Source organism: Drosophila biarmipes, unplaced genomic scaffold, assembly GCF_025231255.1.
Source record: "Drosophila biarmipes strain raj3 unplaced genomic scaffold, RU_DBia_V1.1 ptg000004l, whole genome shotgun sequence".
Lineage (NCBI taxonomy): Eukaryota > Metazoa > Arthropoda > Insecta > Diptera > Drosophilidae > Drosophila > Drosophila biarmipes.
This window is the reverse complement of record NW_026114526.1, coordinates 3,139,703-3,166,163: the sequence shown is the minus strand read 5'-3', so window position 1 is coordinate 3,166,163 and position 26,461 is coordinate 3,139,703. Positions and strand designations below refer to the sequence as shown.

At 36.8% G+C, this 26,461-nt stretch overlaps 1 protein-coding gene and 1 long non-coding RNA gene across 11 annotated transcripts in view; one reads left to right on the top strand and one right to left on the bottom strand.

The window, feature by feature from the left end:
* Nucleotides 1-26,461, top strand: part of LOC108032733 (techylectin-5B) — a 405,968-nt gene that overhangs the window by 300,233 nt on the left and 79,274 nt on the right. For 6 of the 8 annotated variants that reach the window (XM_050889668.1, XM_044091525.2, XM_050889669.1 and 3 more), the window contains one exon: nt 16,072-16,258. The exons of 1 other annotated variant lie outside the window; for it this stretch is intronic. In XM_050889668.1, coding sequence (XP_050745625.1) covers nt 16,072-16,258 — 187 coding nt within the window. Of the gene's footprint in view, nt 1-16,071; nt 16,259-26,461 lie in introns of those variants that run through there. One more of the 8 variants, XR_007764850.1, reaches the window with a different exon arrangement.
* On the bottom strand, nt 13,015-14,140 carry LOC108032678 (uncharacterized). Of its 3 annotated transcripts, none has more exons than XR_007764853.1 (4): nt 14,034-14,140; nt 13,813-13,946; nt 13,285-13,676; nt 13,015-13,229 (listed from the first exon to the last, which is right to left on the bottom strand). It is a non-coding gene; the product is annotated as an uncharacterized LOC108032678 (long non-coding RNA). The 3 variants fall into 3 exon arrangements; XR_007764852.1 differs by having other exon boundaries at nt 13,285-13,561; XR_007764851.1 differs by having other exon boundaries at nt 13,285-13,663; nt 14,034-14,139.

Below are 26,461 nucleotides of genomic sequence, written 5' to 3'. Positions count from 1 at the left end.
TTTTTATAATTATATTCGTAATGATCTTGAAGGAAAATTTGATACATCGGACTATTCAGACCGAAGAATTAATCTGTATAACTTCAAAAGAGTTAAAATAAATTTTAGGTTTTTTAAAAGATGATCAAGTTGAATCTTCACACAATAAATCAAAGGAAGTGATTTCCCAAAAACTTACAATTGAAGACTATAACATCGTTTTATTAACTGGCATCCTTCTTTATGACAATAGAACAATGTTTAGATCAAAAGCACACAACATAACTACAGTCAAAGTTAAAAAAAAGGTATATGTGGCGAAGATAGCCAAAGAAAACGTAAATTTAACGAAACTCAATTTTCAAAGTTAAGTAATGAATATCGTGGTACGACATTAATAAAACAACAATGACTTATTGAAAAATATATTTTAGGAAGTGTTGAATGGTTAGAAACTAATTAATTTCGCTTAGGTGAGATGGTACATAACAATTATGTAAACGATGGAGAATCATTAGATAATATTAAGTTGCAAAAATAACACATTGAAAAGGAACTACTTTATGAGTCAATGGAATTGGAGATGTTTTTTTATGATCGAGACTTTGGAAAAAACATATAAAAAATATTTTGAGTTTGTAAAATATATATTTATTTTTTTTTAATTATATTTAAGTAAACATTTTACAAAAATATTATTCTTAAACTATGTATTAGATAAGCTAAACATATAAAAAATATTAAATAAATAATTTGTTATACCACAGTGTCTACCTTATTTATCGCAGCAAGTCTTTGAAAACCCCAGCCACTTTACTAAAACTTTATTTTCTTTTCGCCTTACAACTTTTTAACTAGGAATGTGTGGGGAACCATTTTTTTCAGTTCTCCTTTATAGAATCCGCCCTGAAACGGGCTGCCATCTAAAATTTCGAGTAAGAGTGTTTTAGGGTAATTATTATTCACATTCCTTATTTTAAAGATGTATAGTTTGGTGTTTCAATGGGAAAATTGTCATTACTCTGACACATTTTTATTGTTGTATGCACTCTATTATTATACTCTTGCAGAGGGTATAATGATTTCCGTCAGAAGCTTGCAACGCAGTGAAAAAGACTCCATAAAGTATATATATTCTTGATCAGCGTCACAAGACGAGTCGATCTAGCCATGATCGTCTGTCCGTCCGTCTGTCCGTCCGTTTCTACGCAAACTAGTCTCACAGTTTTATAGCTATCGAAAATCCCAAAAGTCTTCTTTGTATTGCAGGTAGTATATAAGTCGGAACCAGCCGGATCGGACAACTATATCCTATAGCTCCCATAGGAACTATCGGGGAAAAAATATTAAAATAATTATATCTTTCGTGTTTTTTAACATATACCTTTCTAAGCTTGGATATAACATTTTTAAATTAGTTCTGAATTTCGAATTAAATTTTATGAAAATCGGACGACTTTATCATATAGCTCCCATAGGAACAATCGAAAAATTTGTGGTAAAATAATATTGAAGAATTATATCTTCGGTGTTTTTTAACTTATAACCTTCTACGCTTGGAAAGAACATTTTTTATTTAGCTTTGAATTACGAAATAAATTTTATCAAGATCGGACGACTATATCATACGAGGTGTGTTCAAAAAGTAAGGTGACTTTGTATTTTCAAGAAAAACTATAAATTTATTTATCAATATTAATGTTGTCCTCTTCAAAGTAATCCCCCTTAGATACAATACACTTATGCCAACGGTTTTTCCAATCCTCAAAGCACTTCCCATAAACACTTTTCGGTAAAGCCTTGAGCTCTCCCAGCGATGCAGTCTTTATCTCTTCAAATCTCCGTCCTTTCATAGGTCTCTTTAGTTTTGGGAACAAGAAAAAGTCACATGGGGCCAAATCCGGTGAATGTGGTGGCTGAGGCATTATTGTGGTGTTTGGCCAAAAAATCTCTCACAAGCAAAGATGAGTGAGCAGGGTCATTACCGTGATGCAAAAGCCATGAATTGTTTTTCCACAATTCTTTCGTATTGCTTCTCGCAAACGGCGCATAACTAAGGTAAGAATTGATGCACCACGCCATGGTAATCGAAGAATACAGTGATCAAAACTTTGACATTTGATCGAACTTGGCGTGCTTTTTTCGGTCTTGGCTCACCTGGGCTCTTCCATTGTGACGATTGGGCTTCGATATCAAAACCATATACCCATGATTCGTCACCAGTTATGACCCTTTTGAGTAAATCTGGGTCGTCGTTGAGGTCATCCAACAGCTCTTGAGCGATGCTCATGCGACGGTTCTTTTGGTCAAAATTCAGCAACTTTGGAACAAACTTCGCTGACACACGACTCATGCGCAAAACGTTTGAAAAAATTTCATGGCACGAGCCAAGCGATATACCGACATCTTCAGCAACTTCTCTGATAGTGATTCGACGATTTTCCAAACAATTTTCATCAGTTGTTGACGTGCTTGGGCATCCAGAGCGAGGCTCGTCATTGGCATCTTCCCGGCCATCATGGAAGAGTTTGTATCACTTGTAAACTTTTTTTTTACTCAGAACAGTGTCACCGTATGCCACTGTCATAATTTCAAGTGTTTCGGAGCACTTAATTTTATTTTTTACACAAAATTTTATGCAAATCCTTTGATCCATATTTTTTGATAGCAAAAAATCGCTGAGCACGCAAACAACTTTTTACCTTTACGCCTCTCACAACTAAAAAAAAAGGGGATTCAATTGAAACTTGGTAAAGATGTTAGGGAAGAGTGTACCAACATAACAAAACAAAAAAATCGATAATCGAAAATATGTTGCCCGCGAAATTTTATGTCACCTTACTTTTTGAAGCTGCCTTACTTTTTATAGCTGCCATAGGAACGATCGCAAAATTAATAGGAAAACATGAATTAAAAATGATATCTTTCGTGTTTTTTAACATAGAACCTCATGAGCTTGAAAATAACATTTTTTTAATAGTTCTGAATTTTGAATAAAATTTTATTAAAATCGGACGACTATATCATATAGCTGTCATAGCAACGATCGGATAATTGTTGGGAAATAATGTGAAACAAATTATAGCTTTAGGGCTTTTTGACACATATCTTATAATATTGGGAATATACATTTTTATACTTTTAAAAATTTCGAATTCAATTTAATAAAATTACTGATTTTTTTTTATCTACAAGGGTTTACAAACTTCGGCTTGCCGAAGTTAACTTCCTTTCTTGTTATATTTATTAATTAATTGCTTATACATACCTATCCACTTATATTTTCCATTGAAACTAAAATCACGCCACATTAGTTCTTTAAGTGTTCTATTGAAACGTTCAACTATAGATGCCTTTAGAGTACTGAAGGTTGAATAACGATTTATCCTATAACTTTTCATTTATACATTAAATTTTGTATTAAAGAATTCAGTACCATTATCAGTTTGCTGGTTTTTTGGTGATCCATACCCGATTTAAATATTCTTTCTATGGCTTCAGAAGCAGCCCTTTTTGATTTTTATGCCTCACCCAAGCCAACCATTTCAACCAAATCTACTCATTTATACCCCTTGTAATCACTCGCCTTCGTTAAAAGTTTTTTCGAGATGGTCCATGCAACTCATTTACAATTTCTCGATTAATCATATTCTTTTAATAGGTTGAAGCTCAACTGTTTTTTTTTCGTGGTTGTGTTACATATTTAAAACTGTAATCTTCAATGCTTAACATATTTTTTAGAATTTTGGCAAAAATCCAGCGCTGTTTGTTCTCTCAGTATAAATTTCAAATTTATTTTCTAAGCTTGACAATGTGCAAACTTGTCGACAGACATGATGTTTATAGTTGTAAACATATTTTAACTTGCTATTATACCCATTAAAATATAATCCTTTCCTCATTGAACTCCTCTAATATGGAAAAATATCCTTATTGTGACTGGTTTTATCCTTTTCTTTTGAGTCCACCAATATTTCCAATCGCTCGACTTACTCATTGACATCATTCCAGTTTACATAGTTTGGATTTTTGTTCTGAAGGGTCATGATACCAAAACCTGTTTTTGAGCGAAGTGAAGAAGACGTTTTGGAATAAAATTATTGTCTATCAACTTCTTATTAATATGTCTATATTTGTATGCTAGTGTACCCTTGATTCGGTAATTAAGATTAAAGCCTACTCTATGTATATTCGTTTTTAATATAAGTTTTTTATACATCTTTAAATCTTGATCATCATAGTTTTCAGGTTTACTAAAAAAATGGAGAATAGGGGACCAGGAGTCAAATCACAACTCGTTCCACCAGAAAATTTTATTTTATTATCTTTTATTTTTAGTTCTTTATTCCCCAATGTTAATGAATTGTTTAAAGTTTTTTTTAGGTCCATAACCTTTATCCAACACATTTCCTCTAGTCAAATTACTGATATTAAAGTCATAGTAATAACTAATTTTTTTATCATATCGACCTCTTCTTAATACATTGGTGAAAGTGTCGCCCCCTCTTCTTCAATCTTTTCCGTTTCCTTTGTCTCTTTTTCTACATCTTCCTTTATATTCGTCTGTGAAAAAAACTCGATATAGGAATTACTTTCATCGGAAGACCTTCGTGAATTTATATTTCGGTTAGATTGGATGTCTTTCCATTAGTTGTAAAGTATAAATCGTCCAACTTTTTCTCATCATCGTCGTTTTTTGTTATTTTAACCAATTCACGGTTTACTTTCTTTTACATTAGACGCCTTTTATTTTTATTTTCCTTAACAAGTTCATGTAAGTGTTTGGTATTGGTTTTAAAAGTCTCCTTCAATTGTAAATTGAAATGATTTCTGAATTGTTTGAGTTCATCGAATTCTAGCTATATTTGGTTAACTGAGGCAACTATTCATCGTAGTATATTTTACAAGCTAAATAGGAAACGAGTTTAAATTTTTCGAAATTCATGTAGTCACTCTTCAGTTACTAAACAAATGCTGTTTAGGGAACTCCTTATCTGTAATATTTATATATAATTTCCCAATAAAAAAGTTTCGATATATTTTTTTATTATATAAATAAAAGTGAATTTATTGTGTTGTTCTTAAAATCTACATTTTTTAAGATTATTGGTTTATTTCTAAATAGAAATTTGTATTACTTTTACGAGAATCAAATTTTTCATCAACCATCTGATTGATGATATCATCCTGAAGAGACATATACCCTTCCGGCATAGATTCTGAAACCATTGTTGTTTTGCGCTCCGCCTTGAGGATCGGGAATCTTACATTTTCAGGCATCCTTTTCTTCAATTTCATTGTCTTTATTGAACTCTTTGATTACAATGATCATCTGGTTTTCCTGGTTCTTATTGGTGATTTGGACTTGGTACAGTTGTTAACGGTTGTTACCTTGATGGTTTAGTCTTGGTTTTGGACGGCAATTAACTTTACAGACCTGTGCTAACTAACGGAAACTATAAAAGCTAGAACCGTCAGACTTGGCAAGCAGATTCCTGGGGTTCCTGCGCAGCGCAAGTTTGTTTCAGCGAGGGGCCACGCCCAGTTTAACAATCCACGAAAATCTGTAGCAATTACAGTATTTATGATAGAACAAAAATTTTAACTCAAATGTATTTGTCTCACAATACCTATCGATTGACCCAAAAATGTGCCACGCCCATCTAACGCCCACAAACCGTCCAAAACTATGGTGGCCACAGTTTTCATGCTAGAAATTTTTTTTTGCTAAAATGTATTTGTCACATTTAAACCTTTCCATTGGCCTAAAGAAATATTTGCCACACTTACTCTAACACCCCAAAACGGCTACAACGCTTAAAACTGTGTGTAACCTTATAAGCTTGAAAATAAAATTTTTTCATTAATTCTGAATTTCGAATTTAATTTTATTAAACACTCCGAGTGTAACCTAAAGCTGTCATAGGAACTATCGGGTTATTGGTCGAAATAATTTGAAACAAATTATAGCTTTGGGGCTTTTTGACATATTATCTTATTATATTGGGAATATAAATTTTTAAGAATTTCGAATTCAATTTAATAAAATTATTGATTATTTTTTATTACTGCAAGGGTATACAAACTTCGGCTTGCCGAAGTTAACTTCCTTTCTTGTTGATTTTAATTTTGTTTCCAATTCGAAACAAAAGATCGGATCACAATTACAAATGTGGGATTTGGGGGCCTTAGGAGTTGCCCAGGTTGGACGGCGACGGAGGCCACTCACGATTGATGACCGCAAAGTGAATCATCTGGAAGGTGTTGGTCACCTGGCAGCGGCGCTCCACGAATCCGGTGAGGCAGTGGTCCATGTTGTAGTCCTCTATTGAGATGTTCGACGTCAGATACAGCTTGAACTTGTCATTCCACGCGGGCAGCGATTTGTCACAGCCCGTTGACCGAACCGAACTAGCGGGTGTGGCAGCCACCGAACCGGATCCCACGGCCCCGACCCCCGCCGGTGAGCCCGCTCCTCCGCCCACCGCCGTTGCCCGCAAAAGTGTCCGGTAATCAGGAGAGACCCCTGCTGCGCACCGTCGCTCGTCGTGGTACTCCTTCCAATCCCGGTTACACATCCTCCACGACGTATTTCCTCCATTCTCGATGAGGGATAGCCGAAATACAGATGTACACAAGATTTCCAGAGAAATAGGCTCGACATGCTCGCACCATTTCTCTCAGAGCCCAACCGTTGGTAGTTACTCGTGTACCCAACGTTTCCAGAACCGATCTCTCATCATCCGTGCGGTACGCCACTGCTTCCTAGTAGGGCATTTGACATTCTGCTTTCTGCGATCGTTAGGTAAGCCCGAAACATTATCTGCTTCTCTTAGCTTATCGTTTGACGTTTGCCTCCACATCCACCCTAACTAGAAGATGGGTAATCGGACGAGAATTAATACCTCCTTCACAGAATACGCTAGCAGTTTTTTGACACATTGGACCATCCTGGTTTCAAGATATCGCCGGCCACACGGTTTGCTACAATAAAGTTATTTCCATTGTCGTTAAATAATATCTGACCACCGGTCCACGGCGGCACGTGAAATTCCTCATAGCGATGATGCAACAATCTGTTGACAATTCGTGAGCTATCTCCAGGTGGACAGCCTTGTTGGTTAGACCTGTGAGGAGTGCAACCCACCGCTTCTACACCGCACAACAGACCAAAGTAGTCCAAGCCGGTATCCATTCGGTTCCAGCCAGGTTTCTGACAGCGGACCCACAAATGGCAATGTTGGTCGTTCTCTCCGGAGTCTGCGTACAATACAGCTTAACATAACATTTCGTAAAACTTCCCTTGAATTGGTTATCCAGAACAGCGCGTGTTTGTGCGACAGTATGATCAGGCGAGTCCGGTGAATGGTGTTGTGGCCTCGGCCCGACATCTGCCACGTTTTCGGCATCCACCTCCATTGGGGGACCTCCCAAGGAACTGCTTAGAGTGACGGTGGGTGGTGCTTATCGTGTGCAGTACGGTCTTGGAGTCTATCCATAGTGGGCATCTGCTGATCGATACGTCGTGGTCTTGTCTTACGGTTAAGGCCTGACTCCCAATATAGAGTCTTCATCAGCCGATTTGCTTGATTCCACAAACACGTGTAGCTGCAGTTCACGCATGCATCCCGTACCAAAATAATAGCGTGGACAACAGAATTCTCTCACGTAAATCTTTTCCAGCCTCCAATTCTCAAACGCTTTGGCTAACTTATCCGGCAGTGGCTCGGCCAACTGAACTCCTCTCCGCCAAATCTCACGCTTCTGCTATTTGATGGCCTTGACCAGACATTCAGAACTCGAAGAAGCGGCACAAATCGAATCCAGATTTAACATAAATTTTCCTTACTCCTGCTAGTACAGCAATAGCTTTTTTATCGTCCGAGAAGAAGCTATCCACGTAATAATTAAATAGTGATACTCATTGATGGCCTGAACTGCGCGGGTATCTGTACATTGAAGCATTTATAGTCTTCACGTGATGCGCTTAGTACGGCGAACAAGCCGATCCAAACGTCATCACCACCATCTCGTTCAGATCTGGATCTCGCCGGTCATCTCCAGTTCTTCTTCACAGGAATCTCTGCCCCATCTATCCTGGGGCTGTATCAGAACCTGATGAAACATCTCCTTCATATCTGCCCAGATCCCGACAGCTTCTTCGGAAAATAAGCACTGGCTGGCGGAGACTTGAACTGTTGGTCAAAGGCCCAGACTGAATTCAGAGATATTTTGCTCACCTTTACTGCAGCGTCGAAGACTAGACGAATCTTTCTGGGCGAGTGCGGCAGGTACAAGATCTGTCACTTGCTGTTGCTCCAGGCGTTGTGCATAGCTCTTGTTGACTTAGTCCCTTATGATCGAATTGTAAGCCGGCGCAAAGTTGTCATCGCGTCTCATCTTTCTTTCAATGTTGACAAGTCTCTTGAAAGCCATGGCAGGTTACTTTATCATATTTCCACAACAATCCAGTTTAGTATCGTTGGCCCGTCCAGGATTCCCAAAGCTCGAAACTCTCTATTTCGAAGACCATATTCTCGACATGATCATACTTTGGTGCGGCTAGGAGACAGGATCTCTGAACTGGTAAGCTCATCTAACTTTTTACAGGCACAAAAACCGTCCATCTAAGTTTGGTAGCGTCTGAATAAGGTCCTCCTCCGCAGCACCGCATTACGATACGGCTTCATCGGAAGGCGTGCGGAAGCCTTCTCCGCTTTTACATTTTCTCGACGCAGACTTTGCATAGAAAGATTGAGGCTAGAGACCGCATACACATTTTTTAAACCATGGCGTTTCGGTCTGCCTACTCCACTAATCTGGAAGCTTTCCATCTTTGTGTTCTCCCTCGCTGAATTAATACCAAACCAGTGAATTTTAAACTGCCGACACTTGCCTTTCAGGTTTAGGCTTCAAGTGAGGTTCTCGTCGATCAACCTACGTCGAACAGCACAAAGGTGTCCAGCTGCGCATTCTCCCCGTACATCGTCCATTGAGTGCATGTCCATTCGTTCAAGTGCTTGACCGTTGGGTAGCACCCTATTGCGGCGCCGTGCCGGGCCCAATCCAATCTTTTGCTCAGTAGTAGTTTGGCGACCAGCTCCTCCATTAAGGTAGGATTTCGTAGGTGCTGCTTCCCGTTCGGTCTTTACTGTAGAAACGCTGCGACATTGCTGACCCGTACGGCAAACGGCTTGATCTTATTACGCTGTGCTCTTGGATCGGCTGCACATCTGGCACGCTTTTCACTTGACTACGTATCAGTTCCTCCGGACGTCCATTTCGGAACAGATTCATTACAAGCTGCACTTTACTAGGGTGTATAAGCAGCGACTTAACAGATGCTCGTGCTTAATATAATTCATAGGCTGACCTTCGAACTCTGGAAGATCAGGCAGTCTGCGGGACGTCCATCTAATTAACGGGCTCGACAAAGCTGTTTCGAATAAAACATTTCGTTGCGGGGATATCTTCAGGTTGCGTAGAAGTTTCCGCGGTGCTTGCATGTAGTTTAGTGCTGGCTGCACAGTAGCCGTCACTCACCATAAAATGGAATACCTTATTGTTGTATGTTTGTAGGTACTGAGTGCGACTTGTTGTCCTATTGCCAGAATTCCACTCAACAAAGGCGGCCCATCAAAGAAATGACGCCGATCGGAAAAAATCCCCTGATAGTTGCCTTTAACGTTGCTAAGCCAACACCCAAACAAGAAAACCAGTCTTGTAGCATAGAACCAGATCATAAGCATTAACGAACGTACAAACGTACGAATGAACAAACGTTTTATTGCCATTTCGTATGACCGCATTTAACTAAACAACATAATATCTCTAACGATTTACAACATCGATAAAAAATACTAAAATTCTTGGTGGTACAATTAAAATTACTTAATCTCGGGCGTTATGTTAAATTCTAGTGTTTCTAAATATATTCAAAATAATTATATAATCAATATACAGGGGATAAGGAAAAAAGTTACCCAATCACCGCTATTCGCTATGATGGAATACTGGGAATTTATTTTAATAAGGCCGGCTTATAATATGACCAAATAACCTAAGATATCCGATTTCTGTTCCAATAATATACAGCTCTGCCGACAACGCCAGCAAAATCACAAACAAAATGGGAAATAAGTTCAGCAGAAGACAGTGTATTGATTCCGAATCAGGAAATTCAGGACGGTATTTATATGACTAGTAAACACAATAAATACACATCAGATCACATTAAACTTGAATGACCTTCAAACTACGATGTAGTTAAAGGAGACTTTAAAGACCAAGAAAAACTGTATTAATCCAACTCTACAAAAAAATTCTTGCCACAATAAAATAAACAATTAACAACAATATGCACCTTATATAGCATTGTATTCGGCTTAGAAACCGAATCGATTACTTCGAATAATTTTTATAAACAAAAACTGAGATGAACCAATATACATACAAACAGTTACAGAAAGCAAGTCCAAAAGCTCATTTACGACAAAATAATGGAACCGTCTGTATCACCTTACAATAGCCCACTTTTATTAGTACACAAAAAGTCACTTCAAAATTCGGAAATGAAAAACTGACGATTAGTAATTGACTATCATCATATTAAAACAAGAACCAAAGTTTACTTCGCAAGCTCAAATTTGAGAAACTGAAGTTTTTATAACTACAAATACAAAATAATTAATATTAGTAACCGTATGTTCAATTTTTAAGGATTCTTGCTAGCTTCAGCGGTTTTAAAAAGTATGATTTCATTATTTCTCTGCCCATTTTTTTGACACCTACATGTTAGAGTCATCCGATTCTTATTAAATTTAATTCGAAATTCCTAAAAATATAAGAAATTATATTCCCCAAATTATGAGATAATATGTCAAAAAATACCGAAGCTATAATTTGTTTCGGATTATTTTATTATAAATTTACCGATCGTTCCTATGACAGTTATAACATATAACAAGTTGTCTGATTTTGATCCGGCTGGTTCCGACTTATATACTAGCTGCAATAGAAAGAAAACTTTTTGAAAGTTTCAGCCCGATAGCTTTTTAATTGGCCGGACTTGGCTAGATTGACTCGTCTAGTGATGCTGCTCAAGAATATAGAAAACGGAAACGTCTCCTTCACTGCGTTGCAAACATCTGACTATAATCATTGCAGAGGGTATGCAAGGGTATAAAAAACACAATTCTGTTAAAATTCCACTCCCTAGAACTGATTATTATATTTTAAATCAACTTGGTAGAGCAAAATATTTTTCATACCCTTATTTAATGTCAGGTTTTAATCAAATTAAACAAAAAAAGTTTTTGCTTCGCACGATTACCATTCAGCTTAAAAACTATTAAAACTTCTTTTTTTGTTGAATTTGAAACATTTATCTTCAACACTTTCCCTTGTGAGAATTCAAAAATAACAATTCAATTGACAAACTTGAAAATTTTATGACTCCATATAAAGCAAAGTAAAGGGTGTTTTTCTCCTTCAGTAGAGTCCAATCTTGTTGCAAAGAATCCGGAGACGAGTATTGAGGATCGGCTTCGTCATCATATCTGCGAGTTGTTCCTCAGTCGGGATTTGTTCGATCCCAATTATCCCATTCTTGCAGTAGCGGCAGGTATCGAATCTCCGACCAGATGCTCCTGAATCCTAGCGATGCTCCTTTTTTGCTGTGGTAGAAAAAGCCTCCTGGCTTTCCTTTTCGTCAATTTCTTTTGTTTTAAAATTTTTCTCAAACATGACAATTTGATTAGTTAATTCGTCGAAAGTCTTTTCTTCTTCTTTTGTCAAAAGCATCCAACTTTGACGGAACGTTTCAAAGGTTTTTGGCAAAATATGTAGCGTTTCACAAATAAGTATTAAATCTGGCAGCTCAGTTTCATTTTTAGCCTTCTAAGCTTGATTTAAATCGTTCCATAGACTACGCAATTTTGCTATGTGGGTTGATACATCGTTATCTGGATTCCAAGAGAAAGCGAAAAACTCGTTGCATATCCTGAATACATGGTCCTTCGCTGTTGCTTCAAACCGATTTTTCAGGGCTTCCCACGTATCGTGTGCTGTCTCCTTGTCCATGATCTTCTGGTACACCGAGTCCGTGACCGCAGTGGTAATCATGGATTTTGCATAGCTGTTGGCCTTACGAAAAAAGTCGCTCTTCTCCTTGTGCTCCTTTTCATCTGCTGCTGAGGCACCTTCTGGCAATGGATCCGGTTTGACGATTTTTCCATCCAACGCGTCGAGAGCTCCGTCGTAATAATCTATCAGGTCCCTAATTTTTCTTTTCCAAATCGGCCAATCGGTCGCGCCTAAGAGCTTCGTGACGTGCTTCGCCAAATCCTTTTTTCTTTTACTTTAAACTGAACAAAACGTTCCTGGGCCCATAACCTATTATAACTTTTTTTTTTTTTTTAATTTTAAACATTTATCTTCAACAAAAACAGCTTGAAGTTCTTTTCAGGGAATGAAGACTAATCATTCTTCGGACTAGAATTTTCACGAGCATTTCTTTATATGGATGACTTATTAGTCATTTGCTGTTTGAAGTCACTTTTGTAGGACATAAATGCACAGATAAAAAAAAGTTGCTCGACGTAAAAAAAATACGACGGCATTTAAAATTATCGAGTCACACATGATGCGGACTGCGCCAGAAGATTTGTTTCATTTTGTAATTAATACAGACGGTTAATAAGTTTTTTTTCTGACTATTTTCGTCTCATAACAAGACTTATAGTCATTGGCGATCTCCTATCATTTTACGTGGCCGGAGTGCAGGAGAATAAAACAGTGAATCTTGTTATGATACTGGCCCTGGAGGACCTAGAAAGGAACGGCTGCACAAAAAAGAATATCTGCAGCAACAAATCTGGATACTTAACAAGCAAGGACTCAGCGGCAGGTTTTCAGCGCGGATGAGCTATGTAAATATGGGCAGCGGCCCAAAAAAATAAGAAATTGGATCTTTAGCTTTGTTTGTGCAGTAGGCGAGTGGAAACCAAAATTTAAAAAAGGAAGAAAACACAAGAATTACTTTAAAAACGGATTCAGGAGTTCAGAACAAGATGTTTCCCATTATTGTGGGACGTGACCCACAGGAAGAAATACCAGAACCGGTCGAATCAAAAAAGAAGTGAAAGCTTAAGATATAATCCAATCGAACAGGATCATAGCCAGTGACACTTCGCTCCCTCCATGGCCATCCTGCCGGGCGTGTCCATACAAGATCATACACAAAGTAAGGTCTGGCCAAAAAAAAAATTAACATGATTTTTATATTATATCTTTCATCAGAACCACCTTTAATACGATCTCCGACGACATCTTCATTGGCGATCTAATGGACTGCACCTCCAACAGCTTCTTAACAGCTAATGCGGAGCTGAAGAGAGCTATACCCCTGCTTTCGTTTCGATCCCGAGTCCAACTCCCTCAAGGTTCGTGATGGCATAATGCGAATTAAATTTCTTATAATCGGTTGTGTAAACCCAACTTCACCTGCTTTTGACCCATGAAAATCGTGTCTTCCGTTCGCCAGATATAATTGTTTAAATGTAAACTATTTTACGTTTACACCCTAAAAAAGAGTGGTAATATGGCCGAAACAGGTATGAGGATAATGCTTGGACACGATGTGCTTTGATCTCAATGTGTTGCTGCGCACTGGTTCATACTAAAACTACAATAAAATACTATATAGTAAAAATACAAGATTATGTAAGATACTAGATTTAAAATGCTCGAAATACTTATGTACTATATTGAAAAAAATAAGAATAATGATTGTTGAATTAAAAAGCTCTTAATATAAACGCATTATTTACATACCGGCTATGCGATGTTTTTAAGAAATCCAGTGGTTTGCGCAGCTGGATATTCACTACTACCCCTGAGCAATTATTGGCATCCCCAGGTAGACTCACTGGTTCTCAGCCGTCATGTTGACGTCGGATGAGCGGATTCTGAAAAGTTCAAAAATCACCAAGAATTACATAACAAAAGCACGCGGCCAAATGTGCGTTGCGCAACAACAACTATCTGATACTAACTGATACAATTCAAAATGGTATCTTCCTGGCAGACCCAAATTTTTTAATCCTAAAGGCGTCGACATGCTGGTCGGCGCTGACTTGTTTTTCGACTTGCTTAGAGAATAACAAATACGGATGGGCTACAGATAGTAGAATACGCAACGAGCCTCGTTGTTATGACCCACATCAGTGTATTCTATGACCAGCAAGTTCTTCAGTCGCATTCGACGCGTCGGGTAGAGCCACTTAAGTCGTGTTCGCCTGGTAGGGCTAACTATACAGCCTCGTGTGTACGGCCAAAATGTACACTGCCATGGTTCGAAGGCCCTTCGTTTTTGCCTACGGACTTGTCCCATAGGCCAGTTAGACAGTCATTGGCTACAATTTTCTTTGAAATTCATCGCAAAAGGGGATTTTTTTTATCCATTCCTACAAATTATTTTTCCTTTGTGAAGGTCGTGAGAATAGCAACACTTAACTTTTGGAATGGTTGATTAAGTTTAATTAGTTTCAGATCCTAGCTTTTTATTTTGTATCATCGAGCAAACTGTTCATCGTCAGTCATTTGTAGTCGAATTTTGGACACTAAAAAACTATGGCAACCTCCCAGTTCTTACCAAAGGCTTTGCCTATTTATCAGCAATAAATCTTTCCAAAATCGCATGCCCTTGATGCAATTGGGCGGTCGACCAGCGGATATTAATTTCTAAAGGGAATAATTTGTTCAATCAATGCACGACGAGAGTGCAGGGCTGTTGTTAGACTATGCACGAACTGTTAGCAATATACATAAGCCGCGGGTAATGTCCCAAATAATAAAAACCGTGCCATTTAACCATGTTAGAGTCATTCGACCATTTAGAATAAGCGGAGTTCGGTATAACGTGCCAGATAGGCGTAGGAGGGCTGCTCATATCTGCAAGTAAATAAAGTTTCTGGAGAGTCTAAAATTACTACAAAATAGTTAATACTAAAAATCCTAAATTCATTAAAATACTATGTTAAGCAAGTTTAAAATACCTATGTTCTATATTGAAGAAGATGAGAAGAACAATATTTGGTAACATTGTTGAATTGAAAAGCTCTTGTTATAAGCGCACAATTTACACACGTGACGGCTAGGCAATGCTTTTAACCGTGGGTTCGCAATGATTAATATTCACTCCTGCTCCTGCGGGTAAGGAATCTATGTATGTATGTATATAATCCACTTCATCTAGCTCTTTTTGTTTCCGATATCACAGTGTCAAACGATAAGCTATCGGCAGTAAATTTTTACGCGGGAAAATCTGAAATAAGAGAGCTGCTGCATATATGTATGTATGTATTTCTGGTCCAATAATGAAAGTCAAAATGAAAAATGGTTTGAATGTTTTTCAAAGTATTCTCGCTTAAACCATTTGTCGAAGCACTTTCTCCTCTCCCATTTAAAGCTCCAACTTCTTCTGGGGACAAACATTTATTAATAAGGCTCTCGTTTGAGCTCGCATAGTAGTAGCAGCCTTCTTTTGTTCGGTTTTCGATTTTTTTTCACTCTTAAGGCAAAAAATAGTGGTGAACCACTCTAAGCTGACCACCTTACATACGTTGCTCGAGCGGAACAGTCACCACATGTCCAGTTTTACCAAAGAAAGAGGCAACCATAAACTTCCAAGTGCTTCTTCCACTAACAATTGTCGTTGAATTTGGTTTGTCTTCGAAGTACCATACTGTCGGTTGCTGTTTTCTTTCGGGCGAAAGCATAGATCCATGATAAGTAACTGTGAGGATCTTATAAACTTATTTTAAAACACCGTAATTTCTTTTTTTCAAAATCCCACTCTAAGATGGTGCTTCGTCGCGATACAATGTTTTATGTTTATCGATACAATTTTGTCATGATAGCCCAGGTAGAGTTGTGAAAAAGGTTTTCATGAAAACGTTCACCCTTTAATACCATTTTTCCCGATGACAGTTTTTTTTTTCTTTAATTATTGAAAAAGGTATAAGAAGCTTTTATCGATAAAAGTTCAGAACTATGAAAATATTAGTCCTATATATTTCTTTCTTTTTTTAGCTATGCGCAATACTCAAATTTTAAAATATACTCAGAAGCAGATTATTATAAACTTGAAATAGACGGATATGAAGGCAACGCTGGAGACTCTCTAAATGACCCATGGTATGGATCAAATAATAGTCCATTTTCGACGTACAATAAGGACAATGATCGGAGCTCGCTGAACTGCGCTAGCATGTTAAAGGTACGTTTACAATTTTAATATACACACAAATATATAAAGGAAAAATATCTCATCACTTATTGGTTGTCTAGGCGTGACGCCATTTTATTTAAATAAAAAATAAATTTCTTGGTTTGTGTCTGATATTTGCGGTATGATTAATTTAAGGAAATCTTTATATATATCGTTCTTCTTAGAGTAAAAAGATATATTAGATTTGTCGAGAAGTATGTAATAAGATATAAAAGAATATAATTTTCAGATTTATAAGATATAAAAGAATATAATTTTCAGATTTTGCGTGCAGATTCTTGGGCTTTATGTGCAGAGCCAGTGAAATTTAGTCTGATGCCACGTCTAACAGCCACAAACCGCAAAAAAAATGTTTTGCTCCTGTCAGTACCACAACCAGAAAAAAGAGAATGAAAAAAAAACAAAAAGAAATTTTTATGATTTGCGAACAATTAATGCTCCATTATTAGTTCTTACTTTCGAACGTTTGTTCACAAAGATCGAACGGTGTTGTAACAAATACGAACGTTTTGCTAAAATTAATTCTCAGATATCGAACGGCGTTCAAGAAAAACTGCCATTCATTAAAAAATTTATTTAGGTTTAGTGTCACGATTGTCCACACATTGACACATTGAAGCACAGTAGCTTCGTATAGCTTTTTAGTAGCAAAAAATAAAATCAATACTTTAAATTCTAGCAAGTAACAGAAGAAAAGTAAACAAATGTACACAAACATTCCTTTTTATACCCGTTACTCGTAGAATAAAAGGGTATACTAGATCCGTCAGAAAGTATGTAACAGATAAAATGAAGCATTTCCGACCCCATAAAGTATACGAGTATATATTCTTGATCCGGATCATTAGCCGAGTCGATCTAACCATGTCCGTCTGCCAGTCTGTCCGTATGAACGCTGAGATCTCAGAACTATTAAAGCTAGAACAGTCAAACATGGCACGCAAGTTAGTTTCAGCGGGGTGCCACGCCCTTTATAACGCTCACAATCCGCGAAAATTTGTAGCGCCTACAGTTTTTATGATAGAAACAAACATTAAACTGAAATGTATTTGTCTCATCAATACCTATCGACTGACCTAAAAAAAGGTGTCACGCCTACTCTAACGCTCAGTAATGCCCAGAACGCTTATATCTGTCTGCCGTTCACATAACAACTACTGAAATAGCCGGTAGGTGGCGCTTTAAAATATCGCTTTTCTGCTTATATATCTTTATTATCCTTTTGCTCCCTTAAGCTGGGTAACGGGTATCTGATAGTCGGGACATTCGACTAAAGGGTTCTTGTTTTATATTTTAATATTCCATAGTTAAGTTGGAAACTAACATCAAAAATTCGTTTGAATTATATGAACGAGCGTTAATGAACTGTAAACAGCTTACGCACTTTTCGACCCCGTTTGGACTTGATTTTGAACGACTCAAACGGATTTTTTTATGGGTGCAAATATCAACCGAAGACACCTTTTAACAATTTACATAAATAATTTACGGGCATCGTAGAAAGTAAATAGAAAACAATCATCACCCTCGTTGAATCGCTGCAGGCCTTCCATAAATGTGTACAGTTGATGGGACCAGTCTTTAAGAAATCATTGTTCTGGCTGATATGAGCTGATAAGAGCTGGGGTTTAAGGTGTGGAAAGTCGTCGTCCGGATGAGGGGTAAAGCAGCGAGCATTGGGCGTTCCCGAAACTGAGCTGCGCAATCAAGTTGTTTGAGCAGGTCAAGCTTAGCAAATCTGCTGAAACAGAAAGTAAATGAGTTAGGGTCGACTGACTCTTATTTGCGACATAAACCGTGGCATAGATCGGACACAGTGCGTGCATAGGCGCAAAACAGCACCGCCTTTGGTTAGAACCGGGTATGGGAACATTTTTTTTTAGTGTTTATTTCAACTGCAAACGACATACACTAAACAGCCTGCGCGAAAATAGAAAAGGAAAGCCGGAGTTCTGTAGCTGATAAAACGCGATCGTTTCACAGTTTCAACATTGTGCCGTATGCGAAATGAAATGTATGTGTTGTTATTCTTTTAACCTTACTGACATTGGTTAAGTGCCGTCCAGGCGAGGCTGTATATGTAGATGTAGGATTGAAAAAGTTAGCGTCTGCTTGAAAGATGACATTTGGAATCCAATCAGGAGCAATTGCGGTTGCTTCTGGGTGATACCCTGAAATTAAAGGTAAAATTATGCATTCAACAAACCCTTCAAAGGAGTTTAGTTGAGACCCAATAGTCGTCTGGACTGCGAAGTTAGCTGTACATGCGGAATTTCCAGTGCAAAACAATTTTTCCTCATGGCGGTATAGTTTTAACTGCAAATTATTTGCCAACTCATCAGTAAAAAAATTGACTTGTTACTCCGAGTCTAACAAATTCTAGCGCACAGTTTGTCTCCTGCTTGACTTCGAACCTCGACAAGGGCCGTTGCGAGTATATAATATTTATCAGTTACGATGCCGATGAGGGATCGTAACGCCGCGGCGAATGGCACTTGCATAGTTGGGATTTTAAACAATCGAGAGATACTAAAGAATATTGGACACGTCTTATCATAAACCTTGACCAAGGCCGCGTAGGCTTTCGCGTAATTTGCTTCTGTGATTTGGTAAGCCTTTAATGTTCCTAAGGCTTCCCAGGATACCTGGTGATTAAGCTTTTTGACATTTTATAGAGATACGTCGTTATGAACTTAGCTGTTGAACAAACCTATACAATTTTTGAACTCGTCATAGTTGCCGACGAATTTCGGGAGTTTCATTTGTAGTAGTACGATGCCGATGCACTTGTTATATAATTCTTGGTGATTTGCTTATAACACTCCGAAAGTCCGAAGTTTCGATGACGGCTAAGAACTAATGAGTTATCCGGGGACGCCAATGTTTGCTCAGGGAGCAGGAGTAAAAATATAACCTCGCGAACCCACTGGCTTTATTCAAAACATTTCTTAGCCGCCATCTGTGTAAATTGTGTGTGTATTCCAAGAGATTTTCTATTCAACAAGCTAGCAAATATCTTTTTTAGATCTTCTTTTATATTACATAAGTATTTAGTTTTAATTAATCTATAAATCTTTTATTTTCTTAAAATTGTATCATTATCGTTGCGATCAATTGGGAGTAATATATAAGCGAGGATCAGCTTCTCTAGGCCCCTGATCACAGCTTTCGATAGTGGGGCATCGCAACGAACATAATACAAAAAAAACTCACAGTAAAATGACCAAACAGATGATATCAAAACTTAAAAACTTAAAGGAATATTAAAGTAAGGCCATACCACTCCATTTCCGGCTAATGTGAGTATCACTCTCCAGTACTTCCTTCCGCTGACTGCACAAAACTGATGCGCCCACATCAGAAACGGAAGATCGTTTCCCCAGTGTTGAAAAGTACTTGAAGGCAGTAAAAAAATCAACAAATTTGTTTATGCAAAATTGAAGGGCAAAACCCATTGCGTCCACCCCAATTAAAAGAATTTTTTGTCTCCTTTTTTTTCTCCCTTCCATAACTTCAATAAACTTAATAACAATTCCAACTATTTATCATTTCCGCTTTCTGCGTCCTGACCAGCAGTCTGTTCACATGGAAAAAAGGAACGGAAGGTCGATTACCCATTATTGAAAAGCAATAGGTGGCAATTAAAGGACCTGAAACACGTACGCATAAAATTGGAGGGCAATAATTTTACTAATTTTCGTATCCCATGTGTCAATGCGATTTTTTACGATTTTAACCAGAGTATTCCAAAAAAATGTAGTAAGATTTTAATTTAAAAGCTATCTGATAGTCGGTATGGTTTTGGATTTTGGATTTTAAAAAATTATTTTTCCCACTTTTATTCTAGTAAAGAATTAAAAACTATGTCAATACCTGTAATATTTTAAATATGTGGAAAGTTTTACTTAAATAAATACTTATTAGATCGTATTACAAGTTTACAAAATTGAGTTGTAAATTATGCCATCGGCAAACTAGCTAGTTTTTCCAAAGTTTTTTGACTCGTCGCATGCTTTTAGTTTCATATATTTGGATTGCCACAAACTGTATTTTTTTTAATACACTTGTAACATGTACACAGAAATACACCTAGGTGCAACAAACTAAGCACGTTCTGGACGCAATATTTTTGAGATATGAGTATATATGCTTTCAGAAATCTAATATCTGTAAGCTTTCATAATTTATATTTTTCTAGCAATATTCATTTTTAATCGGAATCGCTATAATTTAATACTTAATTTTATAAATTTGTTTTTAGTTCGTATCTTTGATGTACACATGTACAGTCGTACATATGTATTATGTCCTTTTTTCTGCGCACTTATGTACACATGCCTTTGGGATTTTTATTTTCACTCTATTGTTCATATTGAACTACATAAGCTACACTTCACTTACCTGTGTAAATATGTATCCAAACTTGGTCGCAGAGAGCAACACCATTATTCAAAATACGAGGCACAAACTTCACTTTTATCATTTGCATTTTCCCTTTTGTTCTTTTTTTTCAGAATATAAATATGAACAAAAACGATCGGAAACAAGAAAGGATGTTGACTTCGGCAAGCCAATATCAGTGATATTTTAATATCACTGAAGTCAGCAACAATCATTAAAAATTTGACATGGTTTTACTAAAGTTGATTATTTCTTATAGCTGCAAGGGTATAGACTTCCTTTCTTGTTTTTTAACCCTTGCTGAGGGTATAATTATTTCAGTCAGAAGTTTGCAACGCAGTGAAGGAAACGTTTCCGACCCCATAAAGTATATATATTCTGGATCAGCGTCACAAGACGAGTCGATCCAGACATGTCCGTCTGTCCGTCTGGCCGTCTGTCCATCCGTTTCTACGCAAACTAGTCTCTCAGTTTTGAAGCTATCGGGCTGAAACTTTCCCAAAAGTCTTCTTTCTATTGCAGGTAGTATATAAGTCGAAACCAGCCGGATCGGACTACTTATAGCTCCCATAGGAACTATCGGAAAAAAATTAAAAAAAAATTTTATCTTTTGTGCTTTTAACATATACCTTTCTAATCTTGGATATAATATTTTTAAATTAGTTCTAAATTCCGAATTAAATTGTATCAAAATCGGACGACTATATCATATAGCTTCTATAGGAACAATCGGAAAATTAGTGGTAAAATAATATTGAAAAATTATATCTTCGGTGTTTTTAATTTACAGCCTCCTACGCTTGGAAATAACATTTTGGTTTTGGTTTTGAATTTCGAACTAAATTTTATCAATATCGGACGACTATATCATATAGGTGCCATAGGAACGATCGGAAAATTAGTCGGAAAACATGAAATAACAAGAAAGGAAGTTAACTTCGGCAAGCCGAAGTTTGTATACCCTTGCAGTTATAAAAAATAATCAATAATTTTATTAAATTGAATTCGAAATTCTTAAAAATATAGAAATTTATATTCCCAATATTATAAGATAATATGTCAAAAAGCCCCAAAGCTATAATTTTTTTCATATTATTTCCCACCAATTATCTGAACGTTTCTATGACAGCTATATTATATAGTCGTCCGATTTTAATAAAATTTATTTCGAAATTAAGAACTAATTAAAAAATTTTATTTTCAAGCGTATAAGGTTATGTGTTAAATAACACAACAAAATTATTAACTATGCCCACCACAAAATAAAATTTTTTAATTTTAAAATGTGCCCCAATCTGTTACATACAATCGGGTTTTTCATAGTTTTTCAAGACATCGAATTAAATGTAATAAGCCCTCTGATATTTTTAGCAGCCTTCTCGATCGCTTTTATTAGAACTTTATGGCATTTGTATTTCTGAGATTCTATTAATCTGTTGATAATCTCTAAATAACAAAAAAGGAAGTTAACTTCGGCAACCGAATTTAAAATTTTTTCCATTTTAAAGAAATTTAAAATTTTGTGTATATAAAAAGAAATTTTTTAATAAAATAAAGACATGAAATCAATCGGATAAATACAGATGGAGATATAGAGTGGCAAATATTTTGTTGGTCAAATGCTGATACACGTGTTAACTTATTTTCCAAATATTATACGTAAAAAAAAGTTTCAGTGAAATCAAAAATGTGAAAATTTTATTTTTGACCAATTCGTTTGGTTTATAAAAGAATGGCCCATTTATAGAATTTAACTATTATTATGTTGTAAGGAAGACTCGCTTTTTTCGAATTAGAAATAGTTATTATTTATACACATGTATAAATCGGTAATAGTCCAAAGATCATCGACTACAGACGTGCTATCGGCAGAACTTCGCGAGTATCAGCAGTTTTAAAAACAAAACAAGACAAAAATCACATTGCAAGTTCTCTGTGCAGCGGGTGTTAGCACAGACCCAACAACAACGCCCCTACCAACAGACTTAAACTTTCCAGCTCTGTTTACAAAGACAAGAATATTCGAACCGAAATTTATTACCATCACCAGAACGGACAATGAGACGTTTGAAAAAGTCTCACTTTTCGTGATTAAAAAGTTTATTGAGTTCACTTGCGGAGGCGAAATGGATTGAACTCACAACATTGATGAACTGGATATACTTAAGAAGCTTAAACCATAAAAAGGTATCCAAAATTGAAAAAATACGCATCACATATTCCGCGCCCACTAAAATGCAGCAAATGCCTGAAGCTTAGTCACCCGACCAAAGCCTTTAGAAGCCTTACAGCCTAAACCAATTGTTCTCCGGAAGCTCACAGCACAGAAGACGCCGAATGCGACAAATCAAAGTTTTGCATAAACCGCTAACATGACAACAACGAGTTTACAACAGCCCACTAGATAAAACATGCCCTGGTTTCACCACAATAAAAACCCTACAAAAAGTTGACCACAAAACTGTAACCAGAATATAGAATATGCGCCACATCAACCAATCTCCTCCGTACTCCAGGATAGCATCCTACCATATAACGACATCATGGATCACCGACCCACAAAATCTTCCTAACGCACCGTCGTTGAAGAAATGGATTTCGAAGTTGCAACAGACGTCGGACTCGGTCATCTTCTTTTTAAAGAGGTTTAAAAGAAGATGACTCTGTTTATAAAGACAACAATATTCGAACCGAAATTTATTACCATCACCAGAACGGACAATGAGACGTTTGAAAATGTCTCACTTTTCGTGATTAAAAAGTTTATTGACTTCACTTGCGGAGGCGAAATGGATTGAACTCACAACATTGATGAACTGGATATACTTAAGAATCTTAAACCATAAAAAGGTATCCAACATTGCAAAAATACGCATCACATATTCCGCGCCCACTAAAATGCAGCAAATGCCTGAAGCTTAGTCACCCGACCAAAGCCTTTAGAAGCCTTACAGCCTAAACCAATTGTTCTCCGGAAGCTCACAGCACAGAAGACGCCGAATGCGACAAATCAAAGTTTTGCATAAACCGCTAACATGACAACAACGAGTTTACAACAGCCCACTAGATAAAACATGCCCTGGTTTCACCACAATAAAAACCCTACAAAAAGTTGACCACAAAACTGTAACCAGAATATAGAATATGCGCCACATCAACCAATCTCCTCCGTACTCCAGGATAGCATCCAACCATATAACGACATCATGGATCACCGACCCACAAGTTCTTCCTAACGCACCGTCGTTGAAAAAATGGATTTCGAAGTTGCAACAGACGTCGGACTCGGTCATCTTCTTTTCAAAGAGGTTAAAAAGAAGATGACCGAGTCCGACCGTAAGCCTAGCAGCCAAAATAACAATAAGGCAAACCTAACATCAAAACAATCACTCAAAGCCAAAGATAAACTTCAATTACTACTTAAACTTTTTACCCCTAAAGACATCTGCCTGCAAGAAACCCATTTACATTCCCCTCACAACATTCCCATCCCTATTTACTTTACTATTATACATAAAAATAAATCAGACAATTCCCACGGTGGACTAGGAATCCTAATTCACAGTTTAACACATTACGAAGAAATTAATCTAAGCAACGATTTTGATTCTATCGAAATTGTTTTTCACTCCAGACAAAAGCTTCGTCTAATATCCACGTATACTGGCCAAAAAAAGAATTTTAAACTAAGAAACTTAGTAAATATGTATGGAAATCCCATTGATAATACAATTATAACAAGTGACTTTAACAGCTGGCACCAAAGCTAACAATCGCCTACATACTTGCAGGAAACATAGGTGAAATTTTACGATCACATTAGAAGCGTATTCTCTAAATCAAGCTACCTCCATTAAAATCCATTTAAAAAAGTTACATATGGAAAGAACACATAGACAGTAGAATTATCAAAAAGGCTCAACATAATTAATCATTAATAAATAGAATAAGTGCTCTCCTAATGTATAAAATTGATTACTGTTTCCCATTTTATGGAAATTGCCCTCTCTTTTATCTTAGAAAATTGAAAACTATCTACCACGCAGCTGTAAGACTTGCTTTGGAAGCACTGCGTACAACACCAATCAAAAATATTCTAATAGAAGCCGAGGTAAACCGTCCTTCAAAAGATTAAGAAAGCCAAAAGGAAACCCAAAATTTGTTCGATACTATAAAAAGCGTCAGAATTCGTTCTAGAAAATGGAATAGTCAGCACTCTAAGTAGACCAAGGAAACAAAAACATCCACTTTTGTCCTTCTAAACATAGACCTTACCTTACATTATATTATTTTTATATTATTATTAATCATAAATATTATTGACGAATTTTTGTTCTTGAATTTATTTACAATACTATGACATTTTTATACCCTTTCAGAGGGTATAACGAGTGAGAGATATTCTCAACAGCAACTAATCAAACACAAAATTATTGTGGATCCCAACTACAAGAACTCACAATTATTTATTAAACAGAAATTTAAAAAAAATTCTCATCTTTATGGGAAAAAACTTCAGAGCACTACAAACTTATTAACCCCAACACAATAAACCATACAGCGGAAGCCGTCAGGAGTTGGTCAAGTTTTCAAGATTAGGGCTGGGAATCTGCAAGTTCACTCACGAACATATTATACATATTATAATGTATAATACAATAATAATAATCTGTAATACAAATGATACCATTAATCACATTCTCCTAGAACGTCCACTATACTTGTCAGAAAGAACAAGGTTCTACCCTCAAACCTGTCTGAACTCCTTACTCCTAACACCTTAAATATCCTAGCTTTCCTGAAAAGCAATAAAGTTATTCCACTTTCTATAAATCCTAGACATAGTAAAAATGTAAATAATTATAAAACAAGCCTGGCTTAAGGCCACCGTAGCTATATCTACATTTAAACAAAGGAATTTTTTTTTTTTCGATTTACCCTTTAACCTGAGTATAGTTTCTGCACTTGCCCTCGAGACACCCCACACTGGTCTCAATGCCCAATATTTTAGCAAAAAGCTATTTTCTTTTTACGTTCCGAAAAAATACATTTTAGCCCTGCTAAATTCGGTGGCACTGAAAGTCAGCTGTTCCTTGATCAGAAGCGTTGACTTTTTGGCGCGATAAGTAATAGCACATTTTAAAGTATATGTGTTTTTATAAAGTTGTATATTAAATGATTTTAGCCTAGAATTTTTCGTGTTTCGTGGACTAAAAGCAGGTTGGATTTTGCCGAATTATAAAAACTATTAACGCATTTTTGTTCTTGAATTTATTTACAATACGATGACATTTTTATACCCTTGCAGAGGGTATAATGATTTCAGTCAGAAGTTTGCAACGCAGTGAAGGAGACGTTTCCGCCCCTATAAAGTATACATATTCTTGATCAGCGTTACTAGACGAGTCGATCTAGCCATGTCCGTCTGTCCGCCCGGCTGTCCGTCCGTCTGTCCGTCCGTTGCTACGAAAATTAGTCTCAGTTTTAAAGCTGTCCTGCTGAAACTTTCTCAAAAGTCTTCTTTCTATCGCAGGTAGTATATAAGTCGCAACCAGCCGGATCGGAGTTCGAAGTTCGTCGAATGTCACATAACCCGCCGAAGTGTGGTGAGCGAGGAGGAATAAACTTCCAGTCGATACCATCGGAGAGACAAGTTGCATCAATATTCGACATATTTACTCTTAAACAATTCCTTTAGTTCTGCAATCTTGTTTATAGCACCTACAAAGTTAGTGGCGTTATCAGTTCACAAAGTTCTTGGCTTTCCCCGAACGCTAATAAATCGCCTTA